General features: G+C 47.1%; 2 protein-coding genes across 2 annotated transcripts in view; both read right to left on the bottom strand.

Moving 5' to 3' along the window:
- LOC308046057 (ral guanine nucleotide dissociation stimulator-like 1) overlaps window positions 1-10670 on the bottom strand; it is a gene marked incomplete at both ends in the record, with an annotated part of 37047 nt that extends 26377 nt beyond the window's left edge. Inside the window, 2 exon segments of the mRNA XM_080353685.1 lie at window positions 9853-10097; window positions 10595-10670. Coding sequence (XP_080209811.1) covers window positions 9853-10097; window positions 10595-10670 — 321 coding nt within the window.
- Window positions 1-15452, bottom strand: part of LOC308046276 (E3 ubiquitin-protein ligase RBBP6-like) — a gene marked incomplete at both ends in the record, with an annotated part of 63924 nt that overhangs the window by 42125 nt on the left and 6347 nt on the right.

The raw sequence follows: 15452 nt of genomic DNA, 5'->3' as shown, positions 1-15452 counted from the left end.
TGGTTTTCAGTGGGGAATCGTGTGTGTTCACGTGGACAAACAGAAGGCGTAGCAACTAGGTTCCAGCGCAGAAAACGCAAGTTTTCCGATGCTCTCTCTTTCTCTCCCTATACCGAGTCGTGTATAGAAACCGCTAAGCCTGCGATCGGCAAGTAAGCTACCACGAAGCATGCCATACGGAGAAAATACCAACAGATCCTCGGTCCACACATTGTTTCTGATACGTGCTTGAACGCAAATACCTTCGTGCTGCTGTGCCATAAAAGACGTCCGTCAGAATAGGTGATTGCGCGCACCGGTGCAATTGCTTTGTTCTACATTCAGTCCTGGTATGCGGGGCTTTCAGAACTGGCTCTGTGGAGTCGTCTATGGAAATGCCGCTGTCGGAACACGCACACTCGATTGTTTACCAAAATATAGGCAGACACGTTTTACCACGACGTTCAGCATGCAGAGAGCTACGTCTGTTCCGAAGAGACAACGGAAACGCGTGTGCACGCACAGAAGCAAAACCCAACCAGGTGCCTTTGTGTGAACATGAAACAGCCGTCTGTACACTCGCAGACACGGGAACATGCATCGATGCAGTCACACAGCCACCAGCTTTTGAGCACAGGCTCTGCTGGTTTTCGCACTTTTCAGGCACAATCCCAAAAGCTGGCACACTGCAGTTCATTCGCTAAATGTCGATGAGACTTTGGAGAATAAAGAACAGGTCTCTTGTGGCCCAAAGCAGTGAGTCCTTGGCTGTTTTGGCCGTTTCAGTCGGGGTCTCAGGCAGAGAGGTGGGAGCAGGGCTGGGAGGTGCAGAGGGTTGCCCTTGATGTTGCTTGGGATGCTGCCCCGGATGAGGATGGACTGGACAGAGAGGGAGGGAGGCGCCGGGAAGGGTGGCTGTCCGGCACTGAGCGCGTCTGTCAAGGAGGGCTGCTGTGGTGCCAGAGGCTGCGGGGCTGGAGCAGTGCTCTTGTGCCTCTCACTACTTACCCACCTGTATCTTTTTTCATTCCCTGTTCCTCTCTTCCTCTCCATGATTGTGCTCTGCTGGCTGTCCCTCCTTTCTCTTTTCTCCAAGTCCCTGTCTCTCTTTGTCATCCGACCTTTTGTCGTTGCCCCGATTTCCTGCTCCCTGTGCCTCTTTTTTTCTGTCTCTCTCTGTCCTTCAGCCCATCGCAGCTTTTTCCTTCTCTGTCTCTTTGTCCTGATCTACAGCCCTCTCTGTTTATCACAGTCTGTCTGGCCTGTTCCTTATTCTTTGTCACTCTCTGCCTGGTACGTCTCCCTTCCTCCCTCCCTCCCTTCCTTCCTTCCTTCCTTCCTTCCTTCCTTCCTTCCTTCCTCCCTCCCTCCCTCCCTCCCTCCCTCCCTCCCTTCCTCCCTTCCTCCCTTCCTCCCTCCCTTCCTCCCTTCCTCCCTTCCTTCCTTCCTTCTTTCCTTCCTTCCTTCCTTCCTTCCTTCCTTCCTTCCTTCCTTCCTTCCTTCCTTCTGTGTGTCCTTCCGTCCTTCTCTCCTCTTCACTCTCACTGTGGTTTTACGTCCTGCGTCCCACCATCCCTGTTCTTCTTCCTGTTCGTCTCCTCTCTCCCTGTCCCTCAAAGCTGCTCCCTGACTGGTTTGCCCACCTCTTCCTCCTGACACTTCTCTCTCTGTCTCCATCCCTCTGTTCTGCTCACCTTCCCTGGTTTTCTTTCTCATTGTTGTTATTCTTGTCTGTCACTCTGTCCTGTTCCCTGCCCCGTCATTTCTTGCTATATCCTCCTGTCCTGCACCCCGCTCCTATGCCCACCTCTCTTCTTTTTACTCCTCCTCTGCCTCGCTGCCCACCCCAGGTGTTTTTCCCATCTTGTTCCTGGTCTCAACTGTTATTTTTCTTTCTCTCTCCTGCTCCCTCTCACTCTTTCTGCATCTCTTCCTCTTTCCCTGCTGCTTCTTTCTCCATGGCCAGATCCTTGCTTGCCTCTTGCTTTCTGTCCTTTTTTTCTTTTCTGTCTTTCTGTCCTCTTATAGGTCTGATCCTTTCTCACTGTACCCCCTGCCCAGCTGCTGCCCCTTCTTTCCTCTCTCTCCCGCTCTGGTTTTCCTTTCTCCATCTCTGTCCCCCTGCCCACCACAGTTGTGTTTTATCCTCCAGTTCTGTCCTGCCCACTGTTCTTTGCTCTTCCTCTGTCACTCTGTCCTGCTCCCTGTGTGTAGTTCTGGGGCTCCCCTGGGGGGACAGGGTCACCGCCAGCCCGGCTGGGAGGTGAAGCCGGAGACAAAAGAGACAAAAGGAATTCTATAAGAAGGTACCAGCCAATGAGCAATTGCCAACACTTGCATGTAGAGCGCGTGGACTGTGCATGCAGCCAATCACGTTACTGTATGGAGCGTGCAATATATCATTGCAAGGCGCGTGGACAGGGCAGCTCTAGTATAAAGCTGGCTCGGTCCAACAATAAAGCTGAACTCTGTGAACATCATATTGGTGTGTCAGGTTCCATCTCTCCCGTGCCAGCAACATTTTGGTGAAGCAATGTGATACTTCATATGGAAGACGACCCCGAAGTGAAGAAGCGAGAGGGCCGGCAGTGCCGGCCAAGGTAAGCTGGGCGCTCAAAGAGAAGCAGAAAGTAGGCCTATGGCGAATCAGGCAGCACGGCAAACGTGGCATCCGTGGAAGAAAAAGTGATAGTTTAAAATATTCCGCAGCTGGCTGCACAAACAGAAAGAAACTTGGAGCGAGATGCCATCGAGCATCTCCTACAATTTCACAACGGAAGGGGTGTGCTCGAGCTACGGACAAGCTTTTTTCTCCCGGTACACGGGGGAGACAGGGACTGAGCTGTGGGAGGCTGTCACGGGAGGGAGCCGGAGCGTGGCGGGAGGTCAGGCAGCTGGTGGAGGATGTCCCAGGGGAGCCGGAACTGTGTGCCGCTCCCCGCCCCGCTGCGAGCTGCCCCAGCTCTGAGAACGCTGAAAAGCCAACGCTGCTGGGTTGCCCCGTATCAGACTTGGAGTTTTGGGGAGGCAGTGAGCCGCTTGCACCCTCTGTGCCCTTTGAGCCATTACCTGACGACGAACGGCAGCAACCAGCAAGTTACAACAACCCCGAACAAGTTAATCCAGCTGATGTTCCTTTACCAAAAGAGCCCATGGGTCACCACGATGGACAACAAAATCACCGTGACTTCTGGGATGAGGGACACTTGCAGAGCCTGAAGGACTTGCTGGGACAGCAGGAGGTGCAGATGCAAGAAGTGTTAGAGGCAATTAAGCGGTTAGATGGGGGTAAAGTGCGAGTAAAACTTCACAGTTAATAGCATACAAAAAGGCATCAGATGCAATTAAGGACGGGTTGGAGGCAATTGGCAGGGATTGTGAAAAACGGGGAAAACAGGATCGGGAGGGGGTGGATTTGGACCTCACTCCTGAGGAGCTCCAAATAAAAAAGCAGCGAATACAAAAATGGGCAAAGCAGTGCGTAGAAGACAGGATGTGGTCAATAAGGGAAGCAGACGAATATTTGCGAGCACGATATGGAAAAGGGCTAGAGACTGGGTCAGCGGATATGCGTCGACTCACTGATCCACAAGGAAACACAAGGGAATTGTACAGCAGTGACAGTGATGACGATCCGGGTGCTGCTCCTGTGCGTCAGGGTAGAGATATTCCTCGAGATCACTCATAATGCAGGGCAGCGCTGGCACGGGGTAATCAGGGACGCAACCATTGAAGGGGGTTATGTTACTTGGCAGTATTACAGCAATGCTGGTGTATGTAGATAATAGGGGTGTCACAGAGGCCCCCCGAGGTTACTTTAAGGGACAACAGGGTCCAAAACAACTTGTATTAAACCGGTGAGAAACATGGTTAACACTCCAAAAGTGACTTGAATACAGGTTCGGATATCAGTTGAGGAAAATTATTAAGGGTCAGCAACTAACACAACAGGAGGTCCACAGAGTGCATGCACGTGGCTTCACCAGAACAATGCCGGAGCCGCCCTGAGTCCGGGCAGAGCCCACACTTGCCTGAGCACGGTGTGGGGTTATTTTAAAGGGACACACGTACTCGTGTTGAGTACGGAAAGTGTACACTCGTGATTCTGCGAGGGGAAATTTATAATACACTCGCAGTCCTGCGAGGAGAGATACACGTGCAAATGTACACGGAATATTACACGTGCTTATGTGGAAGCACAGGAGGAAAATACACTCGCAATTCTGTGAGGATTAATTTATACACGTGCTCGTATTGACCACGGAACGTACGCGTGCAAATGTGCACGGAAAGTATAAATACACGTGCAAATGTGCACAGAAAGCAGATACACTCGCAATCCCGTGAGGGTTAATTTTACTCACACCGTGGCGCAAGGCAAGCGGAGTCTCCATCCCGGGGGCAGCGGCTCCCGGCGGCAGCGGCTCAGCTCGTGCTCCAAGAGATCCGCGCAAGGGGCGGAGTCTCCACGGGAATCCCGTTTTTATAGGCTGATCAGATCTGACTGTGGGCATTCCAGAAGCATCTCTGCACCCCACACTGGCTGTGGGTGCCCCTGAAGCCTCCAAACATCCCCCACACTGGCCGCGGGCGCCCAGCGGCTCCCTGGCACCTCTGCGCTCCCTTCTCCCTTCTCCTGTCTCTTAATGGCCCTGGCCAGGGGCTCTGGGGCCAAACAGAAGCAGCTGTCAGGCTCAAGCAGCAGAGAGAGGGAGATGTGTCTGCTCCTTCCATAGCGAAGGAGGGAGGGGGACAGAGGGAGTTTTGCATTCTGCCACAAGGGGACAACGGCAGTGGTCTCCTTTAGACTGGAAAACAAGCAGCTGCAGTGCAGTAATGCAATATGGTATGGATAATAAACATGTGATGCAGCTAATAAATTCCTTTTTCAAGGGGCAAGTACTAACTCCGACGGATGTTCGGGCATTGATGGAGTTATTACTTCCCCCAACGGGGTATTTGATGTTCTTGGAGTAGTGGCAGGGGAAGGTGGAATTGGCAGTATTAGAAAATGTTAGTTTACCAGCTGATGATCCATTGCGATGAGCCAGCATGGACCAATTACTCGGTCGTGGACAATATGCGGATGGTGCCACTCAGGCAGCGCTTCATCCAAGGATTTTACATCAAACGCAAGGGCTTGCCCTGGCGGCAGTGAAAGAATTACCAAATATAGGTACCCCTGTGCCACCCTATTCTACGATAAAGTAGGGTCCTGGGGAACCCTATATGAAGTTTGTGGACCATTTAAAAGAAGCTATAGATGCTTCTCCTAACCTGACTCCAGAGGCAAATCTGCTGTGGGGAAAGATTTGGCCGTGATTAGACCTCAGAAGCTTACTACGAAAGCAGAGGTAGCAACCCTTCACAGTGCAATGAAATTGGTAGCGGACTTGCGGTGGATAAGAAACGTTGTGGGAATTACAAATACAGATTTGCAACCATTGTTTAGTCTCCTTCGTGAGGGACGAGACCCCCAAGAACCACGGTGCCTTACACCAGCAGCACAAAAAGTGCTTGCGCAAATTGCAAGAAAAATTTCACAGAACACGGCTCAGCGGATGAGATCAGAATTGCCTGTTGCCCTTTATGCCTATAACACCAATACGGAGGTGGCAGGACTTTGGGCCCAGTGGAGTACGGAAGAAAAGGATCCGCTGTTAGTATTATAATGGATATTTCTAAGCAATCAAAACCAAAAAAACCGTCATTGAGAGGCGGGAAGCCATTGCCCAAGTGGTAGTGAAAGGACTAAGCCAGTATCTGACCTTGTCTGGGTCGTACGTTGCTAAAATTGTGATCCCCATTTCTCTCAACCTGTTTGAACGGATCCTTCTCAAACATGACGATTTTGCCTTAGCTCTTACCTGGATTCCAGTGCAGGTGGACAATCATTATCCACTGCATCCCGTATTTAAAACCAACCTCCCCCTGGAGCCCGTGTCAGTTGTTAGTGAGCGTCCATTAGATGCGATAACCATTTTCACGGATGCAAGTAGTCGCTCAGGCAAAGGAGGGTTTGTGTGGTTTGAGCAGGGTCAGTGGCATTCACAGATTGTTATAGCTGAAGGATCAGTTCAAATGTTAAAGTTGCAAGCGGTGATAGCGACATTACAAAAATGGCATAACTGCTCAATTAATCTGGTAGTAGATTCCCTTTATGTTGTGGGAGTTGTACGAAGAATGCACAGAGCGCTTTTGCAGTGAGTTTCCAACCCCTTGTTGTTTGAGGCATTATTAGATTTGTGGAACGTGTTAGATTATAGGACAGCGCCAGTATTTATAATGCATATAGGAAGCCACTCTAACCTACCAGGTGGTCTAGTTGAGGGAAGCAACATTATAGACAAACTCGTGGCAGTGACCACGTATCTCCTTTTGAACAAGCCAGACAAGCTCACGAGTTCTTCCATCAATCCTCAGCATCGCAGCTTGCCCTTACCAAGGAACAAGCTCGATCCATTATTGCAGCTTGTCCCGACTGTGCCCGCATAGCGCCTCTGCAACAAAAGGGAGTGAATCCTCGGGGCTTGCAGACAGGCCAATTATGGCCAGACTGCTATTACTGAATCTGCACCATTTGGCCAACAAAAGTACATTCATTTGTCCATAGATACCTGTTCAGGGCTGCTGTGGGCTACAGCTTTGACCTCAGCAAATGCAAAAGCGGTAAAGCGTCATTTTTTACAAGCTTTGGCCGTCATGGGAGTTCCTACCCAGATCAAACAGATAATGGCCCCACGTACCGCTCTGACACACTTGCAACCTTCCTCATCCAGTGGAAGGTACAGCACCTGTTCGGAGTCCCTTATAGTTCCCCTGGACCGGCAATTATTGAGCGCGCACACCGCACATTGAAAAATCTTTTGTCCGTTTCAAAAAAACAAGGGGGAATTGGTGTGAGTCCAGAGAGGTTTTGATGAAGGCATCGTATGTGCTGAACTGGCTTAATCCTAAAGGTGAAACTGAAATGGAACCTGCTGTTATGCACCATATCAAAAATGTCAAAGATTTTTCCGAAAATGTACCTAAGGTTAGTGCGTTTAATCCAACAACACAGCAATAGGAAGGTCCTATGTCATTAGTAACCTGGGGAAGGGGATATGCTTGTGTTTCTACAGGTAATCATAAAAATTCGTGGATCCCAGCAAAGTGAGACCTTGGCTAGCTAACAATGAAGAAACCTCTCTGCGCTCCTTCCTGAACACGCACCCTGCCCCTGTGTGCATCTCTGTCCGCGTCCCGGTGTGCGCAGTTCCCCATCCCCATGTCTAGTGGGCTTTCTTCTGCTGCTGAGCTCACCTGCTGAACCCCACTTGTAAAGGGAGGGTTGGTTCTTTATCGTGGCACCACCGTAAGAAAATGGAACCAATGAAGGTTCTGTTTAAAAACCACAAACACTGTGGTGTTCAGCACAGTCATGAGAGGAAATACACATGACAGGGCATCGTAAAGAGAGGTGTAAATGTTGGCTGGCAAATGACAATAGCTTTCTAAACACACTGGAACAATGTTGAAATGTGACAGGTCCACATATGATGTTATTTTAAAATAATACCAGCAGTTAATAGTGGCTGTATGTTTGGGTCCATGTGCTGCCTTTAACAAGCTAAAAACAAGCCCACCTGGCACATGAAATGAAAGCGCCTCTTGGCAGGACCTCCCCACGCGGCATCAGCTCAAAACATTTAAACTCCTACCGTTTTTTTCAAACTTAAACTTGTTGGTGTGTTATTTCTCATTGCAGTGAGCTGTCGGCAAGCTGTTACTGGCGGCTGTTTTCTGTAACTCGTCTTTTCTCTGCTGATGTTCAGCTACCACTGAAACCTCATCACATCGCACCAGTTATTGAAAACCTTTTATTGCAAGCAAAAAGTGACATAACAGAGCTGCAATGTTTTCTGCAAGGCATTCTGCCGATATTTTATAACTGATACATGCTGCTTCTGCCAGTCAATTAAAAATAACTCAACATTTTTACTACACACAGACTAATTAATGCCGGTTAAAAATAACAGTTACAAAACAGTTTGGTTTGTATCTGGCTTTTCTTCAGTCTTTGTCCTGGGCCTTCCCTCAGTAGAACTGCTGCTAAGAGGAAATAAATGTACATTAATAACAGGTGAGACACACACACCACCATCTTTTGTAATAGTTTATAAAACGGCTTTTGCTTCAGTTCTGAAACTTTTTTTTGTTTTCAGATGATCAATTAAGGGAACAGACGAGAAAGGATGAGCCCACTAGCTAAGATTATGAACAACCAATTAATTTAGTATCTTCCTAATCAATTAATTTAGTATCCCCATGAGGTTCAACAAGGCCAAGTGCAAGGTCCTGCACCTGGGTCGGGGCAACCCCTGATATCAATAGGGGCTGGGGATGGAGGGATGGATGGATGGAGAGCAGCCCCAGGGATGGACTTGGGGCACTGGTGGATGAAGGACTGGACGTGAGTTGGCCATGAGCACCTGCAGCCCAGACGGCCAAACACATCTTGAGCTGCAGCAAAAAGAGCGTGGGCAGCCGGTCAAGGGAGGGATCCTGCCCCTGTGCCCCGCTCCGGTGAGACCCCCTGCAGTGCTGGGCCAGCTCTGGGTCCTCAGCACAGGACACACATGGACCTGCTGGAGAGGGGCCAGAGGAGCCCCAGGAATGACTCGAGGCTGGAACAGCTCTGCTGGGGACAGGCTGAGAGAGTTGGGGTGTTCAGCTGCAGAAGAGAAGCTCCGGGAGACCTTAGTGCACCTTTCTGGACTTAAAAGGGGCCGATAAGAAAGATGGGGACAGAGTTTTGAGTAGGGCCTGTTGTGACAGGACAAAGGGCGATGGTTTTAAACTAAAGGAGGGACATTCAGGCTGGACATGAGGAAGGAATTGTTGGCCCTGAGGGTGGTGAGAGCCTGGCCCAGGTTGGCCAGAGAGGTGGTGGATGAACCATCCCTGGAGACATCCCAGGCCAGGCTGGACGGGGCTCTGAGCAACCTGAGCTGGTGAAGATGTCCCTGTCATGGCAGGGGGGGCACTGGGAGCTGGGAAGGTCCTTCAACCCAAACTGCTCTATGATTCTATGATTCTATGATTCTATTCTACATTTAATTAACAAAGACACAAGATAATCAGATTGTAGACTCGTCTCATTTGGTAATTCTTTCATGTCCTACGATGTCTAGCAACGGTAAATAAATTAGATATACATTCTTATTTCAACAGCAGACAATTATGAAGAGGTATACACAACAGAAGTTTTATCCTCATGCCCCCGTGTTCTTCTTTAGAAAAACATACATTTAAAAAACTTTTTAGAATAACAAGACACTATCTTAAGTCTCCAGCAATATCTTAAATGTTAGAAGTTTGCTTTCTCCTGCTTCTTTAGGTGCTGAAGCTGGATTTGAGGGAAGACATTGAGGGGACCCCTCTAAGAGTCAACAAGCAGTGAATAAGAAGAGGGGAGAAAAAAGAGTCCCGAAGTAAGGGTCAAACACGTCATCAGTGAATGAACCCTGTCAGCTTTCTGTGCAGTACACACTACTTGCTTTCTTCAACAAAATGTGTTTGTGACTCAGGAACAGTTTAGCAGGAAAGATCGCAGGTTATTCCGTTATTTTGCATTAGATTTAGCTGTTCCCTTCATTCGTCACCATAAAGCATTTTACATTTTTGGAGGTGGAGGGGAGAAGGAAAGAAAGAAAGAACAGGGAAAGAAATGATGAGGTACCTGGTGTAACCTACAAGAACTGAACTAGATCCATCAGCTGCTGTTACCCTTATTCGTGCTTTCCCCTCAGCTTTATCCTGTTTAACTTTACTACTGCTTGCCTTGGGTTTCCCCGCAGGATCTTCTGCAGGAGGCACATTTGCTCCTCTCACAAGATTTTCGCCACTTTCTTGGTTCAGTTCAATCTCGTCTGTCTTTGACAACTCCTTCTTCGCTTTTTTCACAGGAGGTTCCATTTGAGGAGAATTTTCGCAATCGGTGTCCACCGTCTCCTGGGAAGTTTTAGCTGCTATTATTGTGTCGTCTTTCTTAGGAGGAGCAGCCACTTCTACTTTCAACTTTGTCTGGTCATTCTTTTCTTTTGGCTCGTCCTTCTCTGTTCTCTCCTCTTCAGACCCTGGTTTGAAAAGAATCAAATCTGCTTCCATAGGCTCATCTCTTACAGGGGTGGCAGCACCTCTGCTCGGGAGCACGAACAGAGAGGCTGTTTTATCGTCTCCTGCTGGAACTGGCTCTCTCGGTGTTCTTGCACCTTCCAGCAACTCAGCACTGCGAAATCCTTCATTCTCATTGCATTTTCTTCTCTTCTGGTGTCTTTTCTGTTCATTTCCTTTGTCATCTCCCCATGGATATTTCACCTCTTTCTCTTTTGATTTTCTAGGATCACTGATGCCAGGCCTCTCTCTTCCAGAAGGTTCTGCACCGTAATGTCCAGTTATATTATGACTTCTGTGGCTCTGCCCACCAGGATAATCCTCCCTGTTTCCACAAGCACACGCTGAGTTCTCTTGTCTGCTCCCAGGTGGACCAAACCTCTCAGGAGAAAAGTTCTCTCTGTTTACTGCACGTGGAGGTTGAGCAGCAACAGCACAGCCCTTGTAAACCTCGCCATACCATTCTCTATAGTTCCTTTCCCATTCTCTGCGTCTTTCCTTTTCAAATGGATCTCTGACGTCAACAGGTCTGCCATAGTAACCTTTCATAGAAGATGCTGGACCTTCTGCGTTCCTGTTAAAATACTCCCTCTCTCCTTCCCCTTGAGGCACAGTCCTTTTAGTGTGAGACTGGCCTCTAAACACCGGAGACCGTGACCGTGAACGGCATCTTCTGCATGAGCGAGACCTTGACCGGCAATGATGACGTGACCCTGGACTAGAACGACGGTCACGACTGTTTGCTCTGCCTCTTCTTTGACACGGTGATCGGGAGTGGGAACGAGACCGGGAATGACTAAAAGATCCAGAGTTGGTGCGAGAGTGGGAAGAGCCTGGTCTTGACTTGGAGCAGGTATACGAACTTCTGGAGTGAGCTGGAGCATCATGGGGAGACCTGGACCTTCAATAAAACACAACACACACACACACAAATGAAGTTGATTCAGAACAGCTGTTGACTTAATGCTACTGCAAATTTAAGAACCTGACAACAATTTCTGCTTAAAGGACCCAACAGCTGCTGCTTCGTTCATCTAAAAACATACAGGAAGGGAAAATCTATTTGCACTCCTGTCGCAGGAACCACCACCACTGGGGGTTCATTTAAGGCGGTGTGTGCTGGCCTCTGCTGGTACACGAATGTGCACATTTCTAACTACTCAGCAACTACATGCAATGCAAATCATTTTTGCTGCAGTAAGAGGCAAAAAGAGCAAATAATCACTGCAGGCACAGGTCTCCTTTGTTCAAGACCATTGAAATCAAGCCATTTAAAAATTTATTACCACTTGCATTCTCCACAACTATTTGTGCATTATTACTTCATTATAAACCAGCTTTTGCCTACGTTACGTGTCGTGGCCTCTTTTAACAGGTTACAGTAGTAATATATTGAATTTCTGTAGAATACTTACAGTTCCCAGCCTGGTCTACCACTGGCTGAGCAGACTGTACTGGCTCTCACTGCCTGACCTTTTTCAGTGGAGAGAGGAGACAGAAAAAGCCCATTCAGTTTATCTGAAGATAATGTTAAAACATAAATTCTAAAGTTGTAGTTAGTTACCATTGGTGGGTATTGATTGTCCTTGCGGGCCCAGGAGACTTGTCAGTGCTGGTTGTCTCAGTGCAGGAACCTGACAGCCCTTTGAATAAACACAGACCATTGGAATACAAGCTCTGCTAAAATACAAGAATCACTGCATTTTTGAAATAAAATTTACCTGCTCTTCCGACAAACCGCTGCTGGTCAGAGAGGAGGGTTGAGAAAGTCCAGCGGCGCTCACCAGAGCAGCAGGAGCTGTAACCACATCAGCCTCGCTACAAAAAACCCGAATTTGCATCATTCAAACAGAGTTCTGAAGTGCTGCTTGAAATATCAAGTCCAAGGTAAGAAATGCTGACTACTGTAAAAGGAAAAAGAATCGGCACCACATTTACAAATGTGAATTTGGTTGATTCCAAATGAAGCGCTGAGCAGGGGTCTGTCTGGATTAGTGGGAGTTAAAGAGAAAGCTCACTGCAGAAACATTTTATTAAGCTTGCTGCACATGAAAGGCCGAGAGTAGGTATAACCCACGTGCTGAATCTCAGCTTTGGAACATGCAAGAACTCAAATTCTATTACAAAATGCTGATGTGCTGATTCAGAGCCTGCCCTAGAGGTTCATTTGGACTGTGATCTTGTGTATTCAGTGGTACAGCTGAGCCTGACCGGCTTCTGGGCAGAGCGCCTGTCTGCATTCCAGGTGTAAAGGTGAAGGGATATAAGCCCTAAACAACAGTGCAGATTTTTCATGTGTTTTCATGTGACTTCACTGGATCGCAAACTTCGACTGTCACGTTTGTCAATACTTCAAGTTTATAATGTTTCAATGTCTATTATCCAAGACGGTCCGTAACTGAGTATGACTCACTAAAGAGAAATCAATGCGCTCAAGCAGGTTTGACATAACTAAACGGTTATTCTAGGAACTGCTAAGCACCCAAAATCAAAGGGCTCCTGAGGAAAAAAGGTTCCTCCTTCGCGGTAAACCCGGACTGAATGACAAGAAGTACTTCTGAGGAAACTCTTGCATGAGGCAGCTTCCAACTGATCAAAGGGTCCTCATTCAAAGTAAATGAAACACCAGAGCTTCCACAGCTACCTGGAACTGCCACTATTGGTACACAAATCACTAGTGGAGAAGCTCAAGAAGCAGCAGAATCTAACTTCAGTGCTTCGGTGTCTTTTACATTCACTGTAAAATTACACCTGCATGTAAAAACTTTGGTTAAGCTACAGATGTACTCACCGAAAAGGTCCAGGGAAGGGCAGGGACACTGCTGGTGGGACACCAGGGACAGTGACAGAAGGCAGAATTCCTGGCAGCTGAGCTGCCCCAGATGCCTGAGTAGGGCCAAACGATGACAAAGCAGCAGAATGAGAAGACATGGAAGCTGATGGAGGAATTAGTGGATCCTTCTGTTTGGAAACTGTCGGACGGAGTAGAGGTTGCGGGTTGCGTGTCACTGGTTGTCTCACTGGTGGTGGTGGCAGCTGCTGCTGCTGCTGAATCTGTTTACTGTAGCCAGTGCCATTTTTGAAGTTGTTCACAGCCTGGGGGCACAAAAATATTTAGAAAATGTACTATGAAAATTCAGGAGATACATGAGCAAAAGCCTCCAGAGAGTAAAATTACCTGTGTATTCCTCTAAATGCTGTCAATCCTAAAATAAATCAACATATGGATACATGAACACATCACATCAGACACTGATATTAATGGCTGATGACTCGGAGTGTCTGTAAAGAACTTCAGTGTTGATACCGATTCTCAAAGTGAGGCGATCGTATTGAACAGAAGCGTGACCTGAATTTGACAGAGTGTATCTAAAAAGTTGTCAGCTTCTTAACAACAGATCATGTGTTTGAGATACAAATTTAGGCTTTCTCAATGTGGCCTTGCTTAAGGAGATGTAAATTAATATTTTCTTTTCCAAAAAGACTTTTCTTACAAACCATTTACGTAAAAGTCGTCATGTTACCTGGCGCAGGAACTTGTTGGCAACTAAACTATCAGGAGAAACGTTTGTTTGATGACACACTGGACATGTGTGTTCCTCAGATTCTAGCAATGCTGTTCTAATACCTGTGAATAATAAGACGTATATGATTAATGGCTGAATGTGGTCTTGAATTGACAGTATGATAAATATTGAATAGTGTAAAAAATGTGTAGTAAGCAGCAAATACAGTTTTGATATTTCACTATTGCAAGAGTTGAAGATTTAGAGTAGGCTGTGTCCTGGTGTTTTAATTAGTCTTTTTCCCACCATCCAGTACAGCGAGATGTTACCAACCTCAATGTTACCGTATATAACACATCTCAAAAACACACGAGCAGCTTCAAGTTCTGGAGGTTTTAACCAGCTCTCCTGTGGTGAGGAATGTGGATTAAATGCTGACTGTTTGTTGCAGAGCACAGGAAGTCACCAGAGCTGGCTGCGTGATTTTGTATCAGAGAAAGGGCTGTGGACAAACTAAATGCATTCAATATCCAACACTGTAATGACCTGCACAGTTCTGTGCTCTTCTCACACCCGTCCTTCCACACGGAAAGATGGTTTCAATAGATGTGTAAAAAGGAAAATAAGCCTTCTGCCTTTTTTTTTCCTTTATACCAGAAGAGTCCTTTCCTGTTCCAGGTATCCTTAAGTGTTAAATAGAACAGGTAACAAAGTCATCTCATTATCTCCTATTCATGCTTTCAGAAGATCAGATGTGAGGATTTGAATTAACAAACATGGGAGTAACACTCACATTCGTCACAAAAGCTATTTCCACAGCAGGGAATAACAGCTGCATCGGTCATGACATCTTTACAAATGAGACATAACAACTCAGCTGGAACATGATCCTCATCTGAGCAGGAGGAGGAGGAGGAGGGCGGCTCCGCTGGTAGGAAGGGAGGCTTTTCCTTCTTTCCTCTCGCATAAGCTTCCCTGGAGGGGAGTGGGGAAGGAAAACAAACAAAGTTAAAGACGGTTAAAGGAAAACTTTCCCAAGCTTTGGATTTTATGAAATGAAGACAGTAGGTGGAATTCTGCTCGCTCCACATTACCCTTCTAAATGTAAGCATTTAGTTTAAACGACTTTTCTATAGCCACAAGTCTAGAAGAGGGATAGGGTACCTGTTTTCCTTCTGCAGAACTCTCTCATTCATTGGATCAACTAAGAAATTTGCTCAGACCAGAAAAATCATTTTTTGCTGGCTAGAAATCAGGTGAAATGAATCCCACCTCCCTTTGCCAGAGGGTAAATGTAAATTGCAGGCTCAGGATCACATTAGTCGCCAAGTAACTACATTTCATAAATGAAAGAAGTCTCTGTCACAGCTTCTACAAAAGGAGAAACATGACAGAAAAACCAGAAGTGCTACCAAGTGCATTTTAAAACAGCCAATTTTCTTAGATTGTAGCAACAGAACGTGTCTGTTTCACACATGAGATTGGGAACCGATGAGATGGGGAGGAAACCTCAGCCCAACAGCTCTTTGATAAATTTTTTGAGAAGTCTTCAAAATATAAAACAAAAGGAAAAGAAGCACTCAGGCGTGATTTCTCTTGTTCCCTTTTGGGTCAGTCTGATTCATTCCATACTTACGCATTGATAGTTGGTATTACATATTTTCCAGTGTTTGTCAGCATAGCACCCTTGGTAGTGGGATCTTTCACTTCCATCAGGAAACTCCTTGGTATTCCTGTGCTCCTTTTCATTCTGGGAACAGGCTGAAAATTTTTGTCCTGTTAAGAAAAGAAACGCAGCCATGTCTTGTCTGA

This window comes from Nesoenas mayeri (genome assembly GCF_963082525.1).
Source record: "Nesoenas mayeri genome assembly, chromosome: 15".
Classification (NCBI taxonomy): Eukaryota; Metazoa; Chordata; class Aves; order Columbiformes; family Columbidae; genus Nesoenas; species Nesoenas mayeri.
The sequence above is the reverse complement of the archived record's forward strand: the minus strand, read 5'-3'. Positions and strand labels throughout refer to the sequence as shown.